The sequence below is a fragment of the Triturus cristatus genome, chromosome 2_2 (genome assembly GCF_964204655.1).
Source record: "Triturus cristatus chromosome 2_2, aTriCri1.1, whole genome shotgun sequence".
NCBI lineage: Eukaryota > Metazoa > Chordata > Amphibia > Caudata > Salamandridae > Triturus > Triturus cristatus.
In genome coordinates this window covers 711803120-711828347 of record NC_140582.1, presented here as the reverse complement: position 1 = coordinate 711828347, position 25228 = coordinate 711803120, and the positions used below count along the sequence as shown (strand labels likewise).

The window sequence follows — 25228 nt, the reverse complement described above, 5'->3', positions numbered from 1 at the left end:
AGAGACCTTATTGTCACCGTACCTCAGTGGATTCCTAGTGATTGTGATCGGATGATTTCTAAAAGTTCTTTTGATATTTCTGAACCGATGTTATCAAAGAACCACCCCTAAAGTATAGACTGTGCCCTTGGATAGGCAGTTCCAGGGATTTAAAGGTAAACCGTCTGTTAAGTCACCCTTTGGTTTGAAAGTCTGTACATAACTTCAAGGGATGTTTGATTGCCTTTTTTGGAATGCAAGAGTCCCAAACAGTGGCTTACAAAACATGCATTGGGTACACAGTTTAAGTAGGAGGGAGTCTGCCAAATTTAGCAAGATCGGGTTAAAATGTTCAGCCTACTCCATAAATAGGAAATTCAGACTTTTCCTGCATTTATCTGCATGGTCATTAAAGTAGGTTTATTAAAGAGACTGGCTGATGGAGCTTTTCTCAATGTTTTGGGTCTTTTGAGGAGAAAACGGTGGAAGAATGTAGTGGCTGAATCGAGGCTTTACTTTAAATTATAAACCTTTTCACGTTCTGAACTTTATTTGGAAAAAAGGCAAAATACAGCTCAGAATGTATCTCCTTTTATTTAAACTTTAAAACAAAATTGATCTTGTAAGTACTAGGCCTGCTGACTTGCCATGTTTCTCTAAGTTGTTGCTGCTGATAAGGAGAGGTGGATCCATTGACAAATTGTTTCCTAGTTGGTACTTTGCAATGACTGCCATGGAATGTTGTCTTCTTGATCTGTATCATCCCTAGGAATTGGGGAGAGATACCTCTTCTACATTGTTCCTACTTTTTCTGAATTAAACCATCCGTCTGAAAATGCATTACTGTTAACTGAAATCTTGCTCTCAAACGTTACCTGCCATTAATTATTTCAGTTGATTATGCATTGGCTCACTGGAATGCTTGATACGTGATTATTAGTCCAGGAAGCAATTTGTGAGGGACAAGAAAGTAAGATATAAGAGCCTCTAGCCATGTATTCTTTTTTGCTGTCATAGAAACCAGAGAGATTATACTAACCGGCAATTAACACTGCCTTGTTAACGATCACTTTTGAATACAGAGCAAGTTCAGCTCCAGTCATTTAATCATTGTGTGTGTGGATCTATATGTATATAGATCTATATACCCTGTTTCACATTGACCCATCATGTGCTTACTCTTTAAATCAGGAGATTGTATTTTGAAGTCTTTTTGGTCCTTGTACATCGAATTTTTGGAGGAACAGTTCACTGTGGCCTACCTGTAAAAGTAAACGTTACTCAATGCCGTGATAGTCGTTTCAGAAAAGTAAGTGGTAAAAACCACATCTGTTACTTGACTGTTTTAGTCCCAGACCTACAAAGGTGCACGCCATTCATAAAATCAGTTGCCATCTGCAGAAGGATGAATCGTCCTTGCCTAGATTAAAACTGTGCCCTGTAATTTACACCAGTATCTCTGTATTAATCCGACGTTAATGCAGCTTAATTTGCTGTCTTTGAGCAACATTCACAGATGTGCAGTAGTACTTTAATCATCAGAACTTCCAATCATCCTGATTTCTCACACCTTTTTCTTAATTGAAATAGCCTTTCTTTGAAGTTACGCTTTTTTTTTTTTTTTTTTTTTTTTTTAACTTCTCCCTGCCCTGGAACCTGGACCTCCTGTAGATGTATTAATCGTGCAGTAGATTCGGGCAATAAAGGTGTGTAAAAAATGTCAATACTCATGGTCCATTTAGATTTTCAGATTGCTGTGAACCCATTATTACACAGTCAGCTTGGCCAGCACTCTGATGTCAAGTATTATAATTTTATTTTCATGATGGTAACAGTGGTGTCCATGTCATCAGATATTTGTGCAGGGAGTTCTAATAGGACATCATTGCATGCTCGCTTTTTGTTATCCTCCGGTCTTTTGTATGGTTTTTTTTCCCCCTCCTTGTCCCATTATGTTAAGTCTCTGCTTGTTCATTAACTGCTGAACAGGCGGACCAGGAAAAGACTTTAACAAAACCACCCTACTTCAGGTTTGGGCAAATCGATGCACAAGCCACACAGAAAAAAAACTGCCACATTCTCCTACATGCAGCAGAGTTATCCACTGAATCAGCAAATGAATATTGCTTGTGTATAGAATAAAATATTGGTGTTATTGTTTAACAATTTACACATGAGACTATCCTCTTTCTATCAAGGATGGTACATATTAAAGTTTAGTTTTGGTTTAACGGTTACAGATGTCCGCTTCCCAGTTGTTTTTGTTTATGTGCAGTTAATTGACAGAGTGTATTTTTCAAGTTATGTACAGTGTTCCTCTAACTTTGATTCACCTACTTTGTTTCCTTTCGTACAATTTTCGGGTGTTTTGTGAGTGTCTTTGGCATTAGGAAATGTATGCAAGAACAGAGTCCAGTTCTACAAGTACTTGGCATTTTACAGTCCTGTCAAATTTTACTGTTACATTTTCAAGCAAAGCCTTAGAAATTGATTCCCATCTCCACCTACTGACTAACTTTCTCCGTTGCTGCCCGTGACTCTGGTTCTCCCGCCTTTACCTCTGAAATTGTCTGTCCATGAAATGTGTAGATTTTCTCATTTCTGTGACAAATACCTCCGCTTTGGTAGTTTGTTGGCTTTGGGTTATTTCTGCCTGTCCTCTCCACCAGTTTTCTGTCTAGCTCTTTTATACCAAGGAGATGAAGGGCCTTCTAGTGGGTTGTAGTAGTTTGCCTTCTATGCTTGCTTAAATATATGTGGTGGGCTTGTCAACTAACTCCTGGATGATAATTCAGACTTCAATTTAGTGTGTGCCTATTAATTTTAATAATTATTTCAATATTTGTAAGGTGTTAAACTGCCTATGACGTGTAGTGCCTTACATGATTGAATACTTTTTTTTAATCTGTATTATGATATTGTCTGATCAAATTACATGCTCTCTGCTTTATTAATTTATTGTCCACTTTCCTACCTCTCCAGTCGGCCTTTCAGATTGATATTTTCATTCTAGTGACCGTATAAACCTAGAAGCTCTAAAAGAGGTTACACACCTCCCAATTTGCCTTTTGTTTACGTTTTATGTTTTATTTGCCAAATGTTGGAGAGGTATGAAGGTAGACTTCTAAATTTGAGTTTTGAATAAACTGTAGCAATCATAATCTTTAGTTCTTTGACCTTGTTTTCTTTCTCCCCCTGCATCCCCCCCCCCCTCCTTCCATTTCCTTCTCTGCAGGATGTAGTTTTCCCAGGAGTAGAGGATGTACTGATCTCTTTTCTGCCTCTGGCCCATATGTTTGAGAGAGTTGTAGAGGTAGGCGCTTGCTCTGTATTACCTAAGTTTCATGTTCTGAGTTTTTCTTGTTTCTTACAGAAGTCATATCTAATGAGCCACAGCGATACACACATTTCCTATTTGCCTCTTGCACACATGTTTGAACGGCTTGTACAGGTAAGATGTTTCAGAGAACTGAACAGACTTGTTCCTCAAAGTACATGAGTGTGTGCCACCCACTTCTAAAGGTTATTTTTATTGTTTTGTCCTGTGGCATTTCCAAGTAATAAGAGCTGCAGCTTCCCCGTGCAGAGAAGTGATGTTGAGGGGAACCTGTTTTAAGAGTTGCAGACACCTGAACAGGAGACAATGATTGCCACCCCTCTGGCTTTTCAGCTTTCGCTTGCTTGCTTTGTCTAACGTCCTCCAGCCTTTCTATGCTACAACCTCCTGTACTATAGAAAATAAACTGTTTCCTGTGTCCTTGCCTGGTGTGTATTCTGTTACTTGCTTGCCACTTTACTCAAATACTTGTGTTAATGTGTTCTGTTGTGTTTAATACAATCTCCTTTCTGTACTGTTTAAATCATCTGTGCTCTCTAAAGAATGGACACAAATGAACAACCTTCCTATATAGTGTAATTAAAATCTAGCAAAAGCAAAATTTTCAAGTAGTAACATGAAGGTAGAAGAAAAGGGTGTAATGCACCTTTTTGCCGCAAGGAGGCCAATACTAGGATAGTAGAATAGCTTGAAATTGCCCCATTGAAACTTTTAATTATGCTGGTGGCATCTTCATTGTCAACGGCAAACACGAGAAGTATTGTATCTGAGTATGCAGTGAAAGTTAAGTTACGGTGAGCAGATTTCTGATCTGAAAAAATTAGGATATATAGGTGTAATGTACTTTTATTCTTTATTAATTAATATGAAATATTTTTTTCTGTATTTGCCTCACTTGTAACTGACTTTTGTGTATACGAAGGTAGATATTTTTCAGAACTTTATCGTTTTCTGGATCAAGAAACTGGTGTTGTCCAAACAAACATTGAAAAAGCACTGGTAGTTTACATTTGAAAAGGATGTGGACGGAACAGGGAGAAATTACCTTTTGTTCCGTTGCTTGCACAAAACAGATCGCTCTCTTATTTAGCTGCACCTTTGTTACAGGTCTAGAATTATATTTGTTTACACTTTTTACTACTTTTGTTATACAAAAGGCATTTATTTCAAAACCAATCATTGATATAAATGATCTTATCCAACAGTATTTCCTTCACAACATTTCTGTTGCACAGGAGGCCTTGTCCAACTCAAATTTCCAATCCACCTATATCTAATGACCGCGACAAACTTCTCTGCTTATCTTCACCATTGCTCTTTTGATAATTGGCATTATCTATGCAAAGTAAACCAATCACAAGCCTTCTAATGCTGCTCAGGCCCATTGTTTGCTGAACCTTGCAGACCGCTTCAAATCTATAATTCTATAGGCCAACTATAGTATTTAACAAAGCAAAGCCGGTTTTACTGAAAACCTTACCATCTGAAATGTATAATTAATCATTGTTGTCTTTTTACTGGAGACAGCCAAATAATATAGTGCAGCATTTCATTTACTATTTTAATAAAGATTTATCGGGTTTTTCCATACTAACTGTGCTAAATTTAAACCTGCATATAACATAAAGGATGTATGATGGAACCCTGCGTGCATTTCCCACGCATGCCTTTACTCCGCAGTCACTACCTCTACTGGGATGTTACCACACAAGTCGTTACAATGACTTGCCATTGGTGAACGCTGGACTTTGGAATAGTATAAATGACTATTCCAGCTCCAGTCAGTGTACCAGTAGGGAAGGTGTTGGACTTAAAAGTCCAACAGCTCGTCCCCTAAAGCAAGTCGTAACGACTTGCGTGGTAAAGGAACGCATGGTAACGTCGGAGTAGTGACTGTAGAGTAAAGGCAGGTTGTGGTTCTGTCTGCGGGGATAGTGTTTCCCAACATGAAAAATGCTTAGCTGGTAATATATCATGGCTTATTAAGTCACCAGAACCCCCCAATATCATAATTGAACCATAATGAGCAGTTGGCTATTATTTACACCACATGCATCAGATTTAACAGCATATAGGTTTTCCTATGGCATAGTTGTAATGATTGTGGAATCCCCCTCGATAAATGTAGGTATGCATGTTTTCCAGTGACTTTTAAACTTGTATGTTGAAGTTTTCAAAAGCAAATTTTTATTGTCATTAAGCACTGCTGTTTTTTGCTCTTATATAGGCAATAATTCTGGGCCATGGTGCTCGGATAGGATTTTTCCAAGGTGATATCCGCTTGCTAATGGATGATCTGAAGACTTTACAACCCACGATATTTCCAGTGGTACCAAGATTGTTAAACAGGATGTTTGACAAAGTAAGCTGCAAAAAAGTGTAGGACTGCGTTATTTGTAGATGGTATAATATTTTAAGGTAGAAAACAGCATATGAATATAGATCTTGTTTTGACAGTGCATATTAGCAGTGCATGTTATGGCAGGCATAAAAGACGTAGTGGCAGTGCATAGACTAAATGTATGAGGACATTGGAATCAGTAGCTGATACATTTTTGAGGTAGAAACGGCACAGATGTATAAATGTTTAGCAGCGCATAGTTACATTTGCACAGGGTTACACAGGGAATAAGTAGACCTACATAGAGCCAAAATCCATGGGGTGCGGTTGAATGGATAGATACATTCTTGAGGTAGAACTAGCCTATAGATGTAAATATTGTTTTACCAATGCATTGTAGCAGAACATATTGGGGTAGGCATACAGACACAATATCAGTGATGATGGCATTAGGATCAACAGTGGATACATTCTTGGGGTAGAGATGTGTGTATATATATATATGTGTATATATATATATATATATATGTGCGTTTTAGCAGTGGCATAGCAATGGGGGGGTGGTCTGTGTTTTGGGCCCCCCACCCCCCCCTCGCTCTTGCATGACTTTGCCATAAGGGCAGCAAATGCAGGAATCCTCTCCAGCAAACAGCCCCCTCCACCCCCCATATTCTTCAGGGCGGCAAAGGCAGGTCCTAGCTGTGCCACTGTTTTAGCAGCGCATAGTTAAAATTGCACAGGGTTACATGGGGAGTGAGTGAAAGTACGTAGAGCCAAAAAAATAAGTGGACTGCTGCGTGCAGTCAAGTGGATGGACAGTGTCTTCAGACCCAGAAAAGGTAGCCATTCAGTTCAGTGCCTAAATGATATTCCTCAACTGATTAAAACAGAATATTTTTAAAAGTCAACTCAGACAAAATGCTTATTTGGCAGCAAAAACACCCTCTGGAACAATGCCTGGTGGCCGCAAAGCCTAGGATCCCTGTCAACTCTGGTTAAAATAGCGAGAAATTAGGGTGTTCTGTTCGACATCAAACTTACCTTTTGTTGACCGTTCTAATCAGGTAACATCCTCTTGCCTTCTTATGCTAGAGAACCTACATTTTTTTTAATCGTACCTCCCACTTGAACTTAGGAAATCAGTTATCTCAGCACTTATCATCTTGAAGATGGGCTATTGTAATGCCTTACTGGTAGGAGCCCAATCTTGAAAAAACATCCGACTCTCCAAAGTGCAGCTGCCAAAGTTTTGTTGATTTTCCCCAAATTTTGTTCAGTACCCAAATTAATCAGAGAACTTCACTGGCTCACTAGTGGGGTACGTGTGCAATTCAAAGCTCTGTTGGGTCAACAAGGGACTACACCGCAAGGGTTCTTCAAGATACTCTTAAACTGTTCTTTCATGAGAACTTTACAGTCAAGTACAACCAAAAGAGTACAAGTGCAGAGAATAAGTAAAGCACATTGGGGTGGTCGAAAATTTTCCTACTCCGCTTCTAAGTGGTGGAATGAACTTCCTCACCATCTGAGATCCCATACTCATCAAATTCTGAAAGAATTTCAACACCCGGCTCTTCAAAATATAGCTCACATTTTAGGGCCTTTTAGACTTGCTGTACCTTTTTGTGTGTAAAGGATTTTCTGGATACAAGCGCCAAGACGCCATTTGGTATTGGCACGCTTTACAAAATCCTTGTAACATAAAACCTGGGCGAGGATAGCTGGGGGGGGGGGGGGCATTTTGGTGGCGGGGGGAGAGTGGGGCATAAGTGTTTTCCCTGGGATAATGTTGCCGAAGCTTAGTTCATGGACTTGTGGGTGGCAGCACAGGCAAGCTTTAGGTGGGTGGGTTTAGATATTTGTTGAGGAAGAGGAGTTCTATTTCACCTTGAAGTGGGGGAAAGTATTGATTGCTGCATAAATCTTGCGGCTGTGCGTTTCAGATTCTGGGGGCATATCCAGAGAGAGAGTGGGCTCTGGATTTTTTTTTTCCTGAATTTTGGCGGGATCGGGAGAAGCGTGTTAACTTCGAAGCAGTTTCTTTTGTCGAGCTTTTTATAGTTTATTTGAGCGGTACATTGGTTTATCTGTGTGTAGAGCCTTGGGAGTTAAGCAAGCAGTTTTGAATATTCTCTTGCCTCTATTGGAAGCCATGTTTTGAATATAGCTCTTGCCTCTATTGGAAGCCGGTTGAGCATTTTGAGAGTGGGAGTGATGTGGTTCTGACGCCTCTCTCCCAATAGGCTGGCCGCCTCTTGGAGTATTGCTTTAAGAGGGGCTAGGAATGCTTTTGGGGTGCATGTAGATGTAGCATTGCCATAGTCCTGCTTGGGGAGGACGAGGTAGGGGAGGACGAGGTAAGGTTATTACTGGGTATGCAGGTTTGACTTAAGTTTTTCACTGAGTAGCTGGCACTTATTGCAGAGGTGTTAATATGTTCTTTTAAGCTTGGGTGATGTGTGTGATTCTCAGGGATGTAACAGAGCCAGAGCTGGCCAGTTTGCAGTTTAGTGAAGTTGTTGAGCCAGCTAGTTATGTTAAATTTATTTTTCTTTGGCTTGGATGAGGAGGAGTTTTGTTGGGGTTGAGTTTGAGGTGGTTTCTGGCTAGCCAGGATTGAACTGTGTGTAGTGCTGTTTAGGTACTGGATGTCACTGACTGAGATTTTCATGTAGAGTTGAATGTCATCCGCATAGAGGTGATGGGCAAGTCTAGCTTGCTTAAGGATCACTGCAAGAGGTCCCATATAAAGGTCAAAAAGTGCAGAAGACCGGGTTGATCCTTGCCGGATACCTAGTGAGACTGGCGATGCCTCAGAGGTTTAATTGTTGAATTTCATTAACTGCATGCGCTTTCTTAGGATGAGTCGAACCATTGGAGGACAGTTCGTTTGATGCCTACTTCCCTGAGAGGGTGCTTAGGAGGATGTCATGATTGATAGTGCCGAAGGCGGTTGATAAATCCAGGAGGACGAGGAGGCATGTCTGTCCTTGGTCCAGACCTCGGAGATCATCCACGATGTTTAGTATTGCATTCTGTACTGCAGCCTTACATGAAACCTGACTGGAAGTTGTATTTATCTATGTGGGTGTTGAATTTATGGGTCTGTAGTTATTACGGTCATTTGGGTATGTAATGCATGAACTGCTAGCTATATTGCACTAGGATCTATTAAAGAGGGCATGACGCATTGCTGGTTAGATGCCAATTATACATTTTTCACAACCTTTGTACCTTGAGGAATCTATTTGGGATGTTAATGTAACTATTTGTTACATTGTTCAAGACAGTCTTTTTGCTTTGGTTATCCTTGCGGTTGAACTATGTATTTTATTTTTAACTGTAAATGCTCTTGTCCATTACGTTGAGGCTTTGGGACAGGAGAGGCGAGTTCATTAGCCTCATGGACAACTAAGGAGAATGTGCTTAAAGAAACTAGTGGCAACTGCAAATATTGTTCACTCCTTATGAAATGAGCATTGTCTTGGAGTTGACAAGTGATATACTGTTGCGGGTTTCGAGTTACAGTAGCATAGGTTTCTTACAGTGGTATTTTTCTGTTCTATAGTCCCTCAATTGAGGCTGACCATACTTGATGATAGTTATATGGGGGGTGCAGGCTTCAGTGTAATCCATGTTTAGGGATGCAACCCTACAGTCTCTGGGTTTGAATTAGTCCACCAAAGTCTGTCCAGATCAGCCAAGCACTCGCGCCAGTCAATTGCTGGAGCGCCACTAAATGAGTAGGGTCAAAGGTGAACAGAACAAAAGGTGCTGCAGGGGAGGTTATGGACTCACCAGGCATCTGGTAAGTGGAACACTATCAACAGATGCATTGAAAGTGTTTGCAATCAATATTGCAAACACATATACATATATTCACAAATCTTTTCAAGACGCATAAAGAAATGTATTGGAAGGAGCCTCTATCTGCTCTAAGCCAGTAGACTTAATTTGACATTGTTAGACCAGCACAAGTCATTTCCAAATGCAGAAATGACAGGGCTGCTGCCACCTGGCCAAAAATGTACAACCTTCTTTCTTGACTTTCAGACGAGCTGAATACCATAATGGGGCAAAACCACCACCTCTGCCAGTTACTGCCTCACAAGCAGCCTTCTTTTTTTCTTCCTGCCTTTCGTCAAACTGGTGTCTGGGAAAATAATTCTTTATACTGCCCCCACCAATTTGCTTGCCTATGCCATCGCTCAAAATAAGCTACAGGAGTCGGTGGGGGGGGTGGAGTTGAACGAATCCTACATCACTTCTGTAAGAGACCTGGGTAGTGTCAGTCTGGTAACATAACTTCCTGTCTAAGCAGAGTTCCAGTTTCCTTGCTCTCAAAATCACTTCTTTCCTAGCTTCTCCCCCACTGGCTCACCTGAACCTCAGTCTGCTGGAGCTTAACTCCTAAGTGGAAGCCTCAATATAATTTACTTTCTATGCCACCATCCCTAGGAAATACTCCATTGCTGCAATCACTTTTTCAACTCCATCAAAATTAAGCAGCATCTTTTCTAGACCCACCATGGCATCTTTCTGTATTCTCTAGTCTCATCATTATCTTCTCCTTCCATCTTTTCTTTCTCTGCGATAGAAAGGAGCGATACTTAAAACCTTAGAAGCCTTATTTAAAACTTCAAAGTATTTTTCTCCACCATGGTGGGGTTAGGTCTACCTGCTGCCTATTCCTCAATGCAAGGGCCAGCAGTCCATGGCACAAACCCCCCATGAGGGTACCTCCTCGCATTCCCTTGTGCTCCAGAGCCAGATCTTCCGGAGCTGTTCGCACTGGCTCTGCTATAGCCACCAGGCACTGCAGATCACTGCGGGTGGCCTACAGTTCCACTAAGATGTAGAGATGAAGTCTCTCATGATTTCTTCTCTGAAGTCTTACCTCCAGGCCAATGCAGCCCCCTCCCTGCATCGGCCCTTTAGTCTCTGCCCTCTTGAACCGCATCCCATATATGGGTTAATACCACTGCATTGTCTTCTTCTCGATATGAGCCTTTGTTGTGTTGCCTCAGCTGCCACTTCAGTGTTCGACTGCACTAAAAGCATCTTATGTGGTGAATCTATTTTTCCGAATCCCATTCGCCATGCTCTGAGCTCAGTGTGTGCCCATTTGGTTTCTTCAGGCTGTCTTTTTAAATCTGTTCCCCCCCCCCCCACACACACACTAAACCATCCACCTGCCCCCCCCCCCCCCCACCCAATACCTTCACCTCCTGTATCATAAAGGAGCACTGCTTGTCTCCTACAAATAGCTCAACTTTCGGGCAAATCTACCAACTGCTCACCTAGGCCAATGAATAAATAGCTTGACCTAGTAACTGCCTGTTGAACTGCAGCTAGTCAGGTTTCCTACCAGAACATGGCTTTAAGCTTTGATAGAAGGGAAAAGCTTCTGTGGGTTAATGAGGGGAACCTAGTGGCCTTGATTCTTTTGGACTGGTCAGGCATACTTGACAGACCACGAGATCCTCTTGAATAGGTGAATTGAACCTACAAGAATGTCAAATCATGGCTGGGATCCTTTCTTAAAGGTTAAAGAAAATAAGATGGAGTGGTTGAGGGAGACCACTTTTTTTTTTAATCCAACTTCAGCCTCTTCTATGTGGGTTACCTCTGGGCTTCAGGTAGTCCCTTCTGTTCTTCAGTGAGCACATACTTCTATTGGCTTAGGTTGTGAAATTGTACATTTGTATTTCCATAAATTGGTTTAGTTGGGGAATGAAAGTCCATAACTCTCTGCTGAATTTGGAGTTAGAGCAAGCTAGTGCTTAATGGGGCTTAGGTAGAGTCTGCACTTGGGAGTACCAATGCATGTCACCAATGCCTGGCCCGATAGTCTGGGACAGAATCTTTACATTTTCCCAAGTATTGAATAGCCATGTAGGTGCATGCTTTGATCTCCCTGGAGACATCTCACATCTGTTTAACAGTTGTTACTGGCAGTTCAAACTAGCTAGGAATATTTTGACATTTGGATTCCACATAGACAGGAGCCCTCATAAGTCATCTTGTTCCATTTGGAGTGTGGCACAATTAATTTACTAAAGGATTTAGGGTACGTGCTGGTGTTCAGCCACTACTTGTCGAATTCAGAGATGACTTCAAGGTGCCCTGCCTGGTCTCTTGTGTTGCAGGGTTATGCACACCAATATTTGCCAGCTGCTGTTTAGAATACGAGTCCTAGTAAGACGGAGGCTATATCAATCAATCACATTCTTCTATAGTCCGGAATTGAGAGTGCATGGAACAATGTTGACCTTTGAGGGATTAAGCTATGGAATACCTGCCTAATCAGTTAATCATACTGTACTTGTAAAGCGCAGTGTGGGAAGATAGCTCTTTTTGTGATATACCAATATATTGTTTAGAGAACCCAGAGATTCCCTTGGAAGTGTACAAGGCTCAGTGTAAACCCAAAGTGCTGTATTTGTGGTAGTGTGATCAAGAAGTCTTAGGCCTCACCCAGAGGAGTGTAAGACGTTTGTTATATACATAGGGGGGTCAATCTCTGGTTGTTAGTCAAGCACAGGGTGGAGGGGGGGGGGGGCCACAAGGCAGCATCAGACTCGCATCCTCAGCGGCACAGGGGCGGCCAGGTGCAGAATGCCAACACCATGTTGGGTGCCCAATGCAAAACACTGGGGGAAATCTGTTTAGGAGAAAGGCTGCAGGCTCAGTCCAGGAGGCTGAACGAAGAAAACCCACAGCTGCCCAGATAAGGCATAGTCCTTGTCCTGATTGGATAAGTCCCACCATCTCCAAGATGGCACTGAAAAATGTTCTTCACATCACCTCCAGCACCTGATGGGTGGAGTTGGCAAAGGGAGGCACACCTCCTATTCTCACCTAGTTTTCCTGACTCTTCTGCCAGAAGCGGGGCTAGCAGCAAAGCACTGTGCCTCCCCCCAGGTTGAGCTTTATATCTGGCCTCAGATAGCAAGGGCTCTCGACCTAGGGGTCCAGAAACCTGTCTAGTGGTGGCAGGCTGTCTAAAGTCAGTAAGACCACATCAGAGTTGGTAGGTTTTCAGGGGGCTCTTCTGAGGTGCCCTCTGGGTACATGATTTAATAAATCCAACACTGGCATCAGACACTCTTGTGTTCAGTGAAGCTATCCTGGTGCTGGGGAGTTGTCGAGTTTACAGCCCATGTATGCTCTATGGCTTCCCTCGCACTTACAATATCAAGAAGATACTTAATTATTGTAGGGGCATATCTGATCATGCAGATATGCCAAATCTGGATCTTTAGCACACCCTGCCTTAGGGCTTGTAAGGCCTGCTAGAGTTGTGACTTAGCCACACCTTAGGCAGTGCTGCTTTAACATGGCACACAGGCAGTGTGCCATGTCAACTGTCGTTTGTCTACACCAAGGCATACAGGCTGTAGTGACAATTTGCATGGCCTTGGTTAGGGGACCCTCTTCAGTCCCAATACCCTAGGTAACGGGTACCATTTACTAGGGACTTATGGGGGGCGGGGGGCTAGAAATCTGAAGTTGTGCCAATCGTGGTAGAAACTGGTTAGCAGGGACCCAGTACTCTACAGTCAAAGTTTCATCAAAAGTCAGGCACAAACGGTGTGTGTGTTGGGGGGGCTGGAACATAAACCCACTTTCCCCACACGCTGCTCATCACCCGAGGGGTTTCAGTCGAAGAACCAGGTCTGGAGTCCCTCCCTGAAGTGGCTCAACACGGGTGAAGTGCATTGATGGAGGGGAAGAGTGTTCTAGGACTTGACTTCGAGGAAGGTGAAGGAGCATCCTATGGTGCGGCAGCAGCGGATGTGTGGTACTTGGGAGAAGTGACAGTAGGTTCCTGGGAGGTGGATGGAAATACAGGCGGTGGTTCATGTAGTCAGGTACTTGGTCATGGAGGGCTTTGTAGGCGTGGTCAGGAGCTTGAATTTTCATCTTTTCTGGATAGCGAGCCAGTGTAGGTCTTTCAGGTGCTGGGTGATGTGGGTACTCTGTGGCAGGTTGAGTATCAGTCTGGCTGCTGCGTTCTGGATGGTCTGGAGTCTCCTCATGAGTTTACTGGTGTCTGTATAGAGAGAGCGTTGCCGTAGACCAGCTAGCTAGTGATGAGGGCCTGCTTCACGTTTCCTGGTGCTGATGGGGACACTTGAAGACTTTGCAGAGTGTGGAAGCAGGCAGAGGAATCCGCGTCGACCTGATGTTTCATGGAGAGTTCTCTGTCCAGGATGATGTGGAGGTTGCAGGTGTGGACTTTCGGAGTGGGGGTGGGGGTGGGTCCGAATTCCAGTGGCCACCAGGCATCATTCCAGAGCAAGGTGTATCTGCCAAAGATCAGTACTTCGGTTTTGTCCGTGTTAAGCTTCAGGCAGATATTTATCCAGGCTGAGACATTCTCCATACAGTTGTGGAAATTGGTCTTCGTTATGGTGGAGTCCCTCTGAGAGCGAGAAGACGAGCTGGATGTCATCAGCATAGGAGACAATATTGATGTTATGGTTTGTGACTGTCAGCAAGTGGTGTTATGTAGATGTTGAAGAGAGTTGGACTGAGGGATGAGCCTAGAGGGACACTGCAGATGGTACTCTTGGTTTGAGAGGTGAAGAGAAGGAGAGTGATTCACTGGGTGCGCCCTGTGAGAAAGAAAGCTATCCATTTGAGCACATTGTCTGTGATTCCGATCTGGCGCAGTCTATCTGTGTGTGTGGGGGGGGGGGGGATGGTGTTGAAGGCTGCAGAGATGACCAGTAGGATCAGGGCGGCGGATTCTCCTATGTCAAGTAGGGTGCGGATGTCATCTGTTGCGGTGATCAGGGCTGTCTCAGTGCTGTGATTGGCTTTGAGTCCTGATTGGGAAGGGTCCAGCAGGTTGTTTATCTCCAGACCTTTTGCGGGAGATTGGAGCAGCGAGATAGGATGGTAGTTCTGAAGCTCGCTGGGGTCTGCAGAGGGTTTCTTGAGGAGCAGTTTGACCTCTGCATGTTTACAGGCACCTTGAAAGGTGTTTGTTACAATGGTGGTGAGCTGATGGCTGATCTAGTCTCTTCCGAGGGTGAATGGTCGGTGGGGGCATGGGTTGGTGGGTGCTCCTGAATGGATGGAGTTCATTAAAGTGTTTGTGTTCGGTGTGCTGAGCAGTTCCCATCTGGTGAGTGGGTGATCAGCGGCAGTGGTCGATGGGATGTTGCAGGAGGTTGGTGGGTTGGGGATCTACGTTTCTGTAGATGGTAGCTATCTTGTTGTGGAAGTTGTCTGCGATGGCACTGTGGAGTTCCTGTGAGGAAGGAATTGAGTTTTCAGTGGCTGACGGGCAGGTAAACTCTGACGATGGTGAAGAGTTCCTTAGTTTGGTTGGTGCTGGTCTTGATCTGGTGTCAGAGCCTATTTTCTTTTACAGCTTTGTGCTGGCTGTGGTAGTTAAAGGCCACCTTGGCGGTGGCTGTCAGTGTTTCTTTCCAATTGTTTGTATCTGTGTTTCGCAGTGCTATGTTCTAGGGTATACCACCTGGCTTGTTTGGTGGATCTGGGCGTTCTGGCCGGTTTGGTGGGAGTGATTTGGTCAGCGGTGCTTAAGTTCTCCATTGCCTGTTTCAGGTCTGGTAATGAAGTGCTGGGTGAATTTGAGGGCGTTGGTCAATTGGTGCTGAGTAACCTTGGTCCAGTGGCAGAAGGGGGGGGGGGTGCTATGGTGGTTAAGGGTGGTGTGGGGGAGGTCTGGCGATGGTGAAGTGTACGAAGGAATGATCCGGCCAAGTGCGTTCCGTGGTATGGCTGTACCCGATTCTGTTGCTGGACGTGAAGACTGAGACCAGCAGGTGTCCTGTTTTGTGCGTGCATCTGACCAGCTGGTTGAGGCCGATGTTGCCCAATTGTTCCAGAAGGTCGGTGGAGTTGGTGTCAGTGGGGGTCATCCAGGTGGAAGTCTAGGTCTCCCAGGAATACGAAGTGTTGGGATTCGATAGCGAGCGGAGTGATGAATTCCACTATGACGTTGCTGAGGCCGGTTCGTGTTCCTGGGGGGGGGGGGGGGTGTGTAAGTAGGTGCGGGTACTTTTGATTGTAGTTTTGTCATAGGTGCGGAGCTGGAAGTTCATGTGTTCCATGATCGGCGTGGTTTCTTCATCGGTGGTGGTGCAGATGATTTATGTACAATGGCAATGCTGCCCCTGTGTCTGTTGGCGTGGTTGCGAAGTTTCATCTTGTAGCTGATTGGTGGCGAAGTCTGGAGCGGATGCAGAGGTGAGCTAGGTCTCTGATGAAGGTCACGTCGGGGATGGTGTCACAGACTTCAGTAGTGCATTGTTGTGACAGTGGTTGGTGCTGGGGTAGTGGTGAACCAGCTGCAGGTGATTGGCGGTCACCTGACAGCTGGACTGGCGTCTTCGGGGCTACAAGCGATGCAGCAGTCTAATGGAGCTAGGCAGCGGGGGCAGCCATGCAAGGGCTATGCGATCTGACGCATATGTACAAAAGAGTTTGTGCGATCAGTAAATACCAGATTTGCAGAATCTGGCCGTTTCCGACCACAAATGCTTTTTAATATGTACAATATACAAATTGCCATTTGGTAACCTGTTACAGAATCGCAAATTGTGTTTAGCAATTTGGTATTTGGAATGTGCGTGTTTAGGTCATCCCGCTCCAAATACCGAATTGCAGTGGTATGTATGAATGTTTTGTAACCGGATTTTTTACTGACACATCAACAGTAGTAGTAATCATTCGCAAAAGGGAAAGGATCCCCATGGGATACCCACCAAGATCCCCCTCACCCCCATTTTTTAAATTAATTTTTGTTAGAGCAGGCATTGATCCCACAAACCACTGCCTACTCTTAAAAAATTAAACCTCAGTTTCATTTTTTCTTTTTAAACCCATCTGGTTTTCCTTTTAAGAAAACTGGCTGCATTTAAAAAAGAAAATTAAAAAAACATTGCTTTATTAAAAAGCAGTCACAGACCTGGTCTGCTGACCTCGGGAGGCCACCATCCTTGTGATGGCAGTGATTCCTACTGGGTTGCAAATTGCGACCTACCTCATTAATCTTATTGAGGTACGTCAATTGTGACCCCATTAAGAATCGCAAAATGAAACCCAATGGGTTTCATACGTTAGGACTTGCGATTCCCTAATTGCAGTTCGCAAAGAATCGCAATTAAGAAATGTAAATCCCTAAAATGTATACATATGACCCTTAACACTCGTGGATCATGTCTCCTATGCAAAGAAGATGGAAATTGGCCTGTCCAGTAGGCATGTCATTGATGAGAATGCTCCGAGTCTACACCCTTCTAACCTGACAAGTCAGCACAGGATGTAGGATGTATAGTCAACAATACGTAAATCCAGCTTGACTATTGACACAAACACAAATATCTAATAGTCCTTCCTCCTTTGCCCTTCCAAGCTGATTTCTTGCAGCTTGACGTTGTGTTTTATAGCATCATTCACTGCAAAGATGTGCAAGAAAGGAATTGGGAATAGTTAAATGATATTTTGTTAGTGATGCTTGGCACAAATGTAATGCATTGCCTGTTTGGTTGTGTGGGATTTTCTCATGTCGCTCATGCACTCTGTTAAGTATATGGCTGTCTTGAGTAAACTTGGAGATGTCCATTGCTTTTACACATTTCACAGCATGCCTGGCAGAAGGATCTTAGTACAGCGCATGTTTTCTGTCTGTTTTCACTCTTGGAAATGAGGTCATGGCAAGTCGGACAGATCGACATGTCTCGTTTGCCTCAGTAGATGTAGCATATTCAGTCTGTCTAAACAGTGCTATTCATGTTCCTTTGTGAATAGAGGATTAGTAAGGACTAAAAGATGCAATTATGTCTGATTAACATTTCAATTTGCTGCATCTTTTCTCCATTATACAGATCTTTAGCCAGGCAAACACTCCCATGAAACGATGGATGTTGGATTTTGCTACTAAAAGGAAGGAAGCGGAACTTCGAAGTGGCATAATACGTAATAATAGTCTCTGGGATAAAGTTATCTTCAGAAAAGTGCAGGTATGTTTATGTTTAATGATTTGTAGTTAATTTGTTTTATAGACCACCCCCAGAGGAGAGCCGAAAATGAGGTGGTACTGTAGCATGTAAATAAGACAGACTTGCATGTATGCTTACAATTACATTGTTTCTCTATCAAAACATCTTATGTAGGCTTAAATGTCTAGTGGCTCCCATCATTACTCTCTAGGTTACTATGTCATTTTCTTAAACAATTCACCTCTCCCTAAGCCCATTAATGTTTTAACCTTTCTACAGTCGCTGCCAATACCTTATTTTTCATTATTGTGAGCAGAGTCTCCATAAATCTTATTAGTTAATAGCTTTGTAGCTTACCAGGAGACTGTTTTGATTTCCTTGTGTTTTGGGAGGTGCCTTGCTCCCAGCCTTACAATTCTGCCCTAATCGGAAGGGTGATTCCCTTTTGCTTTTACTGGTTTTATGCTTTTAACTTCCTCATTATTTTAATTCTGTTTGAGTTACCAGTAGTTGTTAGCTGCAGGGGAGCCTGCAACTGATTTCAGGGGATTCTGGACCCCGGTTTTCTTCCTTAATTTGTCCAATCTGTTATGTTCTTATCTGCTGGTCTGTCCTGAAGTGCTGCTCGAGCGCTTTGGCCACACCACAGCCACACCCTTCAACATAACTGGCTAAATCAGTGCCACAAAAGCGTGACTGCGCTGCTGGTGTGCCAAAGGTAAGCCCGTCTGCACCCGGAGCATGCCTAGCGCCGCTCCCCCTGGTTCTCCGGTGGGATCTTTACTTATATAAAGATACTCTTGTGACGACCTGCTCAGTTACCATCCAGGTAAGAACACAAACTGTCCTAAACTTGACTGTCTAACAACCCCATTAAACACCAGGTACTGTTTCAGCTGTAGTAAACAATCATACATAAAACAGCAATAGCTATGCGGACCCGCTCCTCTAACTGGCACGCTAACCAAACCGCTCCCCAGAGCAATCTGCTCTATGTCCTGCTTAATGCCAGCTCTTTAAGCACAGTATGGATTTCATGTAATTATTGACACTTACAGGCCTGCCTTGGTGTTTGTCACTGAAACGTGGGCCGATCCCACATGCATTCCAGATCTGCTAGTGACCTTACCTCTGGGCTATTCCATCTCCAGACTGGATAGACCGCATAAGAGGGGGTGGCTTAGCAATTCTTTACAAGGACACATTAAAAATCAGCTGTAATCCAGCACCTTCACAATATTTTGAAGCGCTTTCTTTTAAAATTGCTTTTACCAATACCAACATTTTCAAAGACCTGCTCCTATATCGACCTCCTAGACACAAGCCCGTTTTTTCAGTCCTAGGTGATCTTAATTTTAATCTAGACTTATTTCACGAACCGGACACATCATCCCTCCTCCAGACTGTGTCCAGTCTTGGCTTTCCCCAAATTGTTGAAGATCCCACACACCAGGTGGGGCACACCATAGATGGAATTTTTACTAATAATACTTCTATACCACCACTAACATTCTCCATCTAGTGTGGTCTGACCACAGTGCTATCCTTTTTTCATTTCACACACAACCCCCCTTTTCAAAGGTCTAAAACCAGATCGAGTATGTTCACCTCTCAAGCCTGGCATAACATTCAGCCGGATCTGTTTGTGAATAAACGAAATTCTTCGCTTTCTACCCTCTCAAACACCAATGCAGCAGCTTCTCAATACATTACTTGGGTTGACCGCGTGGCCTGTGCATTGCCGCCACCCAAATAGAAGAAACCTAAACGGAACCCCTTATCAGCCCCATGGTTCAAAGCTGAGCTAAGGGCTCAAAAACAAACCTCTGTAGACCGGAGAAAATATGGAGGCGAAACTGTAACGCGACATAGAAGGCTAACTACAAGCTCTGTCTAGCCACTTACAAAACCCTTATTAGAGAAAAGACTCTTACTTCATCAAAAAGGTAGACGTAGCAAAACATTCCTCAAAAGAACTTTATCAAACAGTGACCAAGTTAACCAGTGATTCCTCTAACAAAACAAGCCCCAGTAGTCAATCTTTTGTGATGTTTTGGCCGTTTTTTTTATTTTATTTTTTTTATTATTTTTTCCTGCACAGAATGAAAGCAATCTACAATTTATGCTCCTTCTCGATCCCTCGATCAGACCATATCGTTGCCCCCACTACTGCAAGTGAAAATATGCCCATATTTAGAGACTTTACACTGCCCACTTTAGAACAGCTTACTAACTTATTGAAATCCATCTCTTCCGGTTTCCCCCTCAGCCCCTGCTCACCAATTGTGGCCAAGCTAATTGCTGGGACTATTACCCCTCAGCTCACAGCTATTTTCCAGTTCATGTTCTCGACTGGTAGGTTTCCTTGCATCTGGAAGAAAGGTTTCAACAATCCGTTAGACTGGTTGAATTTGCCTCTCATCCTTTCTTTCCCATTCAGGGTCCCTCAGGGGTCCTCACTCAGGCCAACTTTAATATATACATCACACCCTTAGCTGGTGTAATCAAAGGTTTCACTTTTGACCTCTTACGCAGCACCCAAATCGTCATCTCATGGAACAAGGATGACTTGGGTATACTTTCCAGATTCAGCGATTGCATGCAGGCAGTCATTACGTGGATGAGTAGACACGGTCTTGAATTGAACGCAGGGAAAACAGAAGTGATGTTTTGTGGGAACACACTTCCTTTTGGACCCTGCCCTGCTGGCCAGCAGAGATTTATCGTCTTTCTAGTCCTGTCACCAAGACTCGGAACTTGGGAATTTTGATAGATAAATTGTTATACTAACCATGTCAGTGCCCTATCCTCCTCCTCTTTTTTCACTTTGAAAATGCTAAAAGATTCTTCAGTTTATACCAGTTCACCTTCAGAAAACCCTCATAGCATCTCTGATTATGACTAAATTGTATTATTACAATGGATTATTCTCTTCCAGGGGATCCTCATCAATAGTCATAAGCACGTGAATATTCCCAGAGAGAGAGCGAGAGAGATCTTTGACATCTTTGAGTCTTGCCCTTCCTGTGGCAAACAGGATAGATCAGACTCCCATTCTGTCTGTATCCTTTGCCTTCCTGAGGATCATGATCCTAAGACCTGCCAGCATTGTCAGTCCCTGTCCAGGCGTACTTTGAAAGACAGAGGATTCACCTTTATGGGCTGGCTGAGAAGGGAAAAGCTCCTTCTAGAGGCAGGTCTTGGGTGAAGAAGAGGAAGGAGAGAGCCAGATCTTCATCCAAAAGTAAAGTACCAGACTGATCTCCTTCAGCGTCTGGATCGGCGTTGAAAATACCCTCACCGGCAGCGAAAACGTCGACGAGAAGACCATCGACTACGGGCTTGCCGTTGAGAACATCGGTTGTCAACTAAGACTGCAGGTACGTCACGTCCTCTGCCGGCGACGATAGGCGTCGGAGTCATTCTCCGTTGATGCGGGCTCGCACAACATCGAGAGTTGGATCTCCGTCGTCAGTCAGTACGGCGTTCGACATCCAGACATGCTCCGCCATCGCCATTAGAGCGGCGATCTGCGTCGAAGTGGGCGTCTCCATTGCCGTCAACCAGGCGGCGGTTAATGTCGAGACATGCCTCTTCGCCAGTTGCGAGACATATGACGTCCAAGCGGACTCCTCCATTATCGTCGACCAGAACGCATTCAACGTCGTCGAAGGGGTTCTGTCTGTTCACACTCCTTTGGGGAGCGTCTAGGACGAGGTCGGTGAGGTCAATGGCTTCAACGTTAGGACATTCGATGTCGAAACAGAGGTCAATGTCGAGGAGATGATCCCTCTCGAAAGACTCACCGGTACTGGTCACATATAGTCGTTCGACGTCGAGGCACTTGCCATCGACGTCGCATCGCTCCTCCAGACGCCTTTCAACCTCCAGAAACCGCATGGAATCATCGGTTTCAGTTGCAAGCTCTCCTCGTGATTTAAACAAGAAGCTCTTCTCCGTCTCCGGAGGCACGACAATCCTCTAGACCAGCGTCTCCACGAAGGCAGAGGTCGCCTTCCTGTCAGTCATTGGCAGAAAGATCCTTGTGGCCAAGTTCGACGGCCTATGGACTATTCCAGTCCACTGCACAGATCCCTGTTGGAACGGCTAGTGCAAGAGGTGGACAGTTCTCCTGTTCCTCGGTCCAGGGATCGCTAGGACAAATCTCCGGAGCATTGACCAGCTCATGCTCATTCGGAAGAGAACAAGAACAGCTTGGTCTTCTTCAACTCACTCTTCAAAAAGGGACTATTCACCTACCCTTACGGATAGCCCGCACCTATCGATGACATCAATACATTTCATGATGTCCTCACTAGAGGAGTACAGAAGCTAAACCTAGATATGTCCGCGCCGCAAGCTTCCACCTCTATCATCTTCGAGACCCTCCATCAAAGGTCTATGTCTAGGCCTTTGCTCCCACTGGTTCCTGGTCTCCTTCAGCCACTGATGGACGTTTTTCTCACCCCATCCTCAAAGCAGTCCCAGCGAGGGTTCAGAAAAAATACAAGCCGGCGGCATCCGATACTTTATTTTTAAAATCTGATCCTCCACCGGGCTCGGTGATAATCGCGGCAGCAAAGAAAACTCATTTATTTATTTTATTTGTGGGTTTATATAGCGCTAGAATCGACTCCTAATGGAGTATCTCTGCGCTTTGGGCCAGGTAATTCGACTGTTCATTACAGAGCAAAGGAGGGCTGAACTAGATAAAAATTTTGAACAACAAAGTTTTAAGTTGTTTCCTAAATTTCAGATGTTCGGGACAGTCGTAAAGTTAGCGGGAGACTGTTCCACAATGTTGGTCCCACCACTGATAAGGCTTTACCACCATGTCTGGCCTTCTTGGCACGTGGCACTGCCAACAGATGACTATTGCTAGATCTAAGGGTCCTAGTAGGGTTGTAAGGAATGAATTTCTTTTCCAGATAGAGGGGGCCTTGCCCGTTTATGCTTTTGTGAATCAAACAGCATGTTTTAAATTTTGTCCGTTGACGGATTGACAGCCAATGCAATTTTTCTAGAAGTGGCTTTGATGCTGTTCTTGGCGGGGCATTAAGGACCAGTCGAGCCGCTGTGTTTTGAATTACCTGTAATTTGGCCAACACTCCCTCATTGGCTGAGAGGAGCAGGCCATTACAGTAGTCGAGCCGACTCAGAACAAGAGCCTGCACTAAGGTTTTTCTAAAAGAGTCCGGCAACAAAGGGAAAACCTTACGTAGCAGGCTAATGGTATGAAAACATACACCTGCAACATGGTGAGTGTGCTGTTTTAACACTAGATCCTGATCGAGGCGGATCCCTAGATTTTTAACGACCCGTTTAGGTTCTGGGACCGTGCCAAGATCAGAAGGCCACCAGTCAGGGGACCACAGCATCTTGGCTTCCCCGAACAGCATAATCTCGGTTTTACTGACATTGCATTGTAGGTAGTTAGTGGACATCCATTGTCCTACAGCCTTCATGCCTGCAGAGAAGGAGTTCTTTATTTCCGTAGTAAGGGTTTTGAAAGGAAAGAGGAGCTGTGTGTCATCCGCATATGACACGGGAATGAAACCCAATTTGCGCATCACTCTTGCCAGGGGTGCCACATAGATGTTAAAGAGCGTAGGGCTCAGACAAGAGCCCTGTGGCACCCCTTTCGTAATTTCTACCTCCCTAGAACGGTACGTGCCCATGGTGATAGTCTGGGTACGATCAGTAAAAAAGCTCCTCAACCAGGCAAGGGCTTTGTTCTTAACTCCTACGTTCGACAACCGGTTAATAAGAATGTTATGTGACACGGTGTCGAACGCTGCTGACAAGTCAAGTAATACAAAGATTACCGAATAGCCTTTGTCTTGGAACATGTGTAGGTCGTCTACCACAGACAAAAGGGTAGACTCAGTGCTATGTTTCGGCCTAAACCCCGATTGAGAATAGTCTAGGCCGCCCACAAATTCAATGTAGCCGGATAAGTCTATTGACATATTTTTCTGTCAATTTCCCCAGAAAAGGTAGCAGTGAAATGGGCCTTAAATTGGCTAGTTCAGTCCATGGAATGGTGGTATTTTTCCTGATGGGCCTTACCAGCGCACGCTTCCATTCTCTGGGGACGGAACCCGCATAAAGAGAGAGTTTAACAAGTTTCCCCATCATAGGACATAGTTGTTCAGAAAGAATAGGCATAAGTCTGGCAGGTATAATGTCATCTGGACTACCGCTTTTAATCTGTGTAATTAATGCTAGTAGGTCCTTAGAAGTAATGGGAGGAAAAGTGTCTAAAAAGTGTACATTGTACATATGTTCCGTATCTTGAAAGACATGGGTAGAGTCAGTAGTATTAGCATTATTAGAATCGACTATTTTCTCATAAATCGGGTCTATTTTATTTTAAAAAAAAGAAGATATTTGGTCACAAAGCTGTTGGGACGCCAACTCAGAGCTTTCACAGGTAGCTGGTTTAACAAGACTGTAATACCTGATAGAGGACCCTCGGGGAGTTCTCTGCAGCAGCAATTTGAGATGCTATATGGGTTTTTCGTGCCCCACGAATGGCTTTATGATAGTTAGACCGAGAATCCCAATATTGCTTCCTATCATTCTCCTGATGGGAGGTTCTCCATTTTTTCTCCAACTTCCTTGCGGCCTGTTTTAATGCCCTGAGATCATCCGAAACCAAATTTCTTGTTTGTTGGCAGGCCGAGGTTTAAATTGTTTCAAAGGAGCTATAGTGTCTATAGTCAGCCTAGTTGCTAGTTCGTATTTCCTTAGGGCACAATCAATATTCTCTAAAGCAATATAAGGAGGTTCAATAAAGTTGTCTTTGAAAGTCACTTCATTGACTTTATGCCAAGGACGCCGTTTGCAGGGAAGGGAAATGGGCCCATGGCCAGTATGTTTGTACTGGGAGGTGTAAAATTCAATGATAAAATGATCAGTCCAGCGGATTTGAATAGGGGGTAAACCTGAGACTGTAGGAAAGTTAGCTAATATTAAGTCTAAGGTATGTCCTGCCTGGTGTGTTGGCCCTAAATTAAATTGTGTAAACCCAAGTAGGGAAAGGTCATGTAGTACAGACTGTGCTTCTTTGCAATCTTTTAGTTCACTGTGTATATTAAAATCTCCTAGTAAAAGAAAATCTCTATCATTGCTGATAAATGGGGCAAGAGTCTCAAGTAAAATGTTAGAGAAATTCGTACATGGACCCGGGGGGCGATATACTAAGGCACCCATCTGTATATTCTTTAAGGAAGAAGAGGTTTTAAAAACTAATAATTCGATATCCGGTGTAGTTAGCTCAGTTACCATGGTACAATGAATTTCTTGTTTGTAGATAATAGCAATCCCCCCTCCTGTTTTCGAGGGACGGTCTAGTCGAATTATTTTAAAACCGGTGGGAATTGCTAGTGCAATGGCTGGAGTAGAGTGAGGTTTAAGCCACGTTTCCGTAAGGAAACATAAATCCGGGTTGCTAGAGGAAATTAGGTCCCATACCTCTGAAGTGTGTTTAGGTAGCAACCTTATATTGCACAGTATGTTTTTCCTTCCTGTAGGAATTTTAATAGTATTCTTACTAATATTAGCGGCGGGTGTATGAACAGTTATACC

General features: G+C 43.8%; 1 protein-coding gene across 6 annotated transcripts in view; it reads left to right on the top strand.

Annotated features, from left to right (window-relative positions):
- The window catches only part of ACSL1 (acyl-CoA synthetase long chain family member 1), a 479125-nt gene that overhangs the window by 299519 nt on the left and 154378 nt on the right, over positions 1 to 25228 (top strand). For 4 of the 6 annotated variants that reach the window (XM_085641919.1, XM_085641921.1, XM_085641920.1 and 1 more), the window contains exons 11-13: positions 3215 to 3292; positions 5544 to 5678; positions 17525 to 17659. In XM_085641919.1, the coding sequence (XP_085498045.1) occupies positions 3215 to 3292; positions 5544 to 5678; positions 17525 to 17659 (348 nt within the window). Of the gene's footprint in view, positions 1 to 3214; positions 3293 to 3352; positions 3431 to 5543; positions 5679 to 17524; positions 17660 to 25228 lie in introns of all 6 variants that reach the window. The other 2 variants (XM_085641924.1, XM_085641925.1) reach the window with 1 other exon arrangement.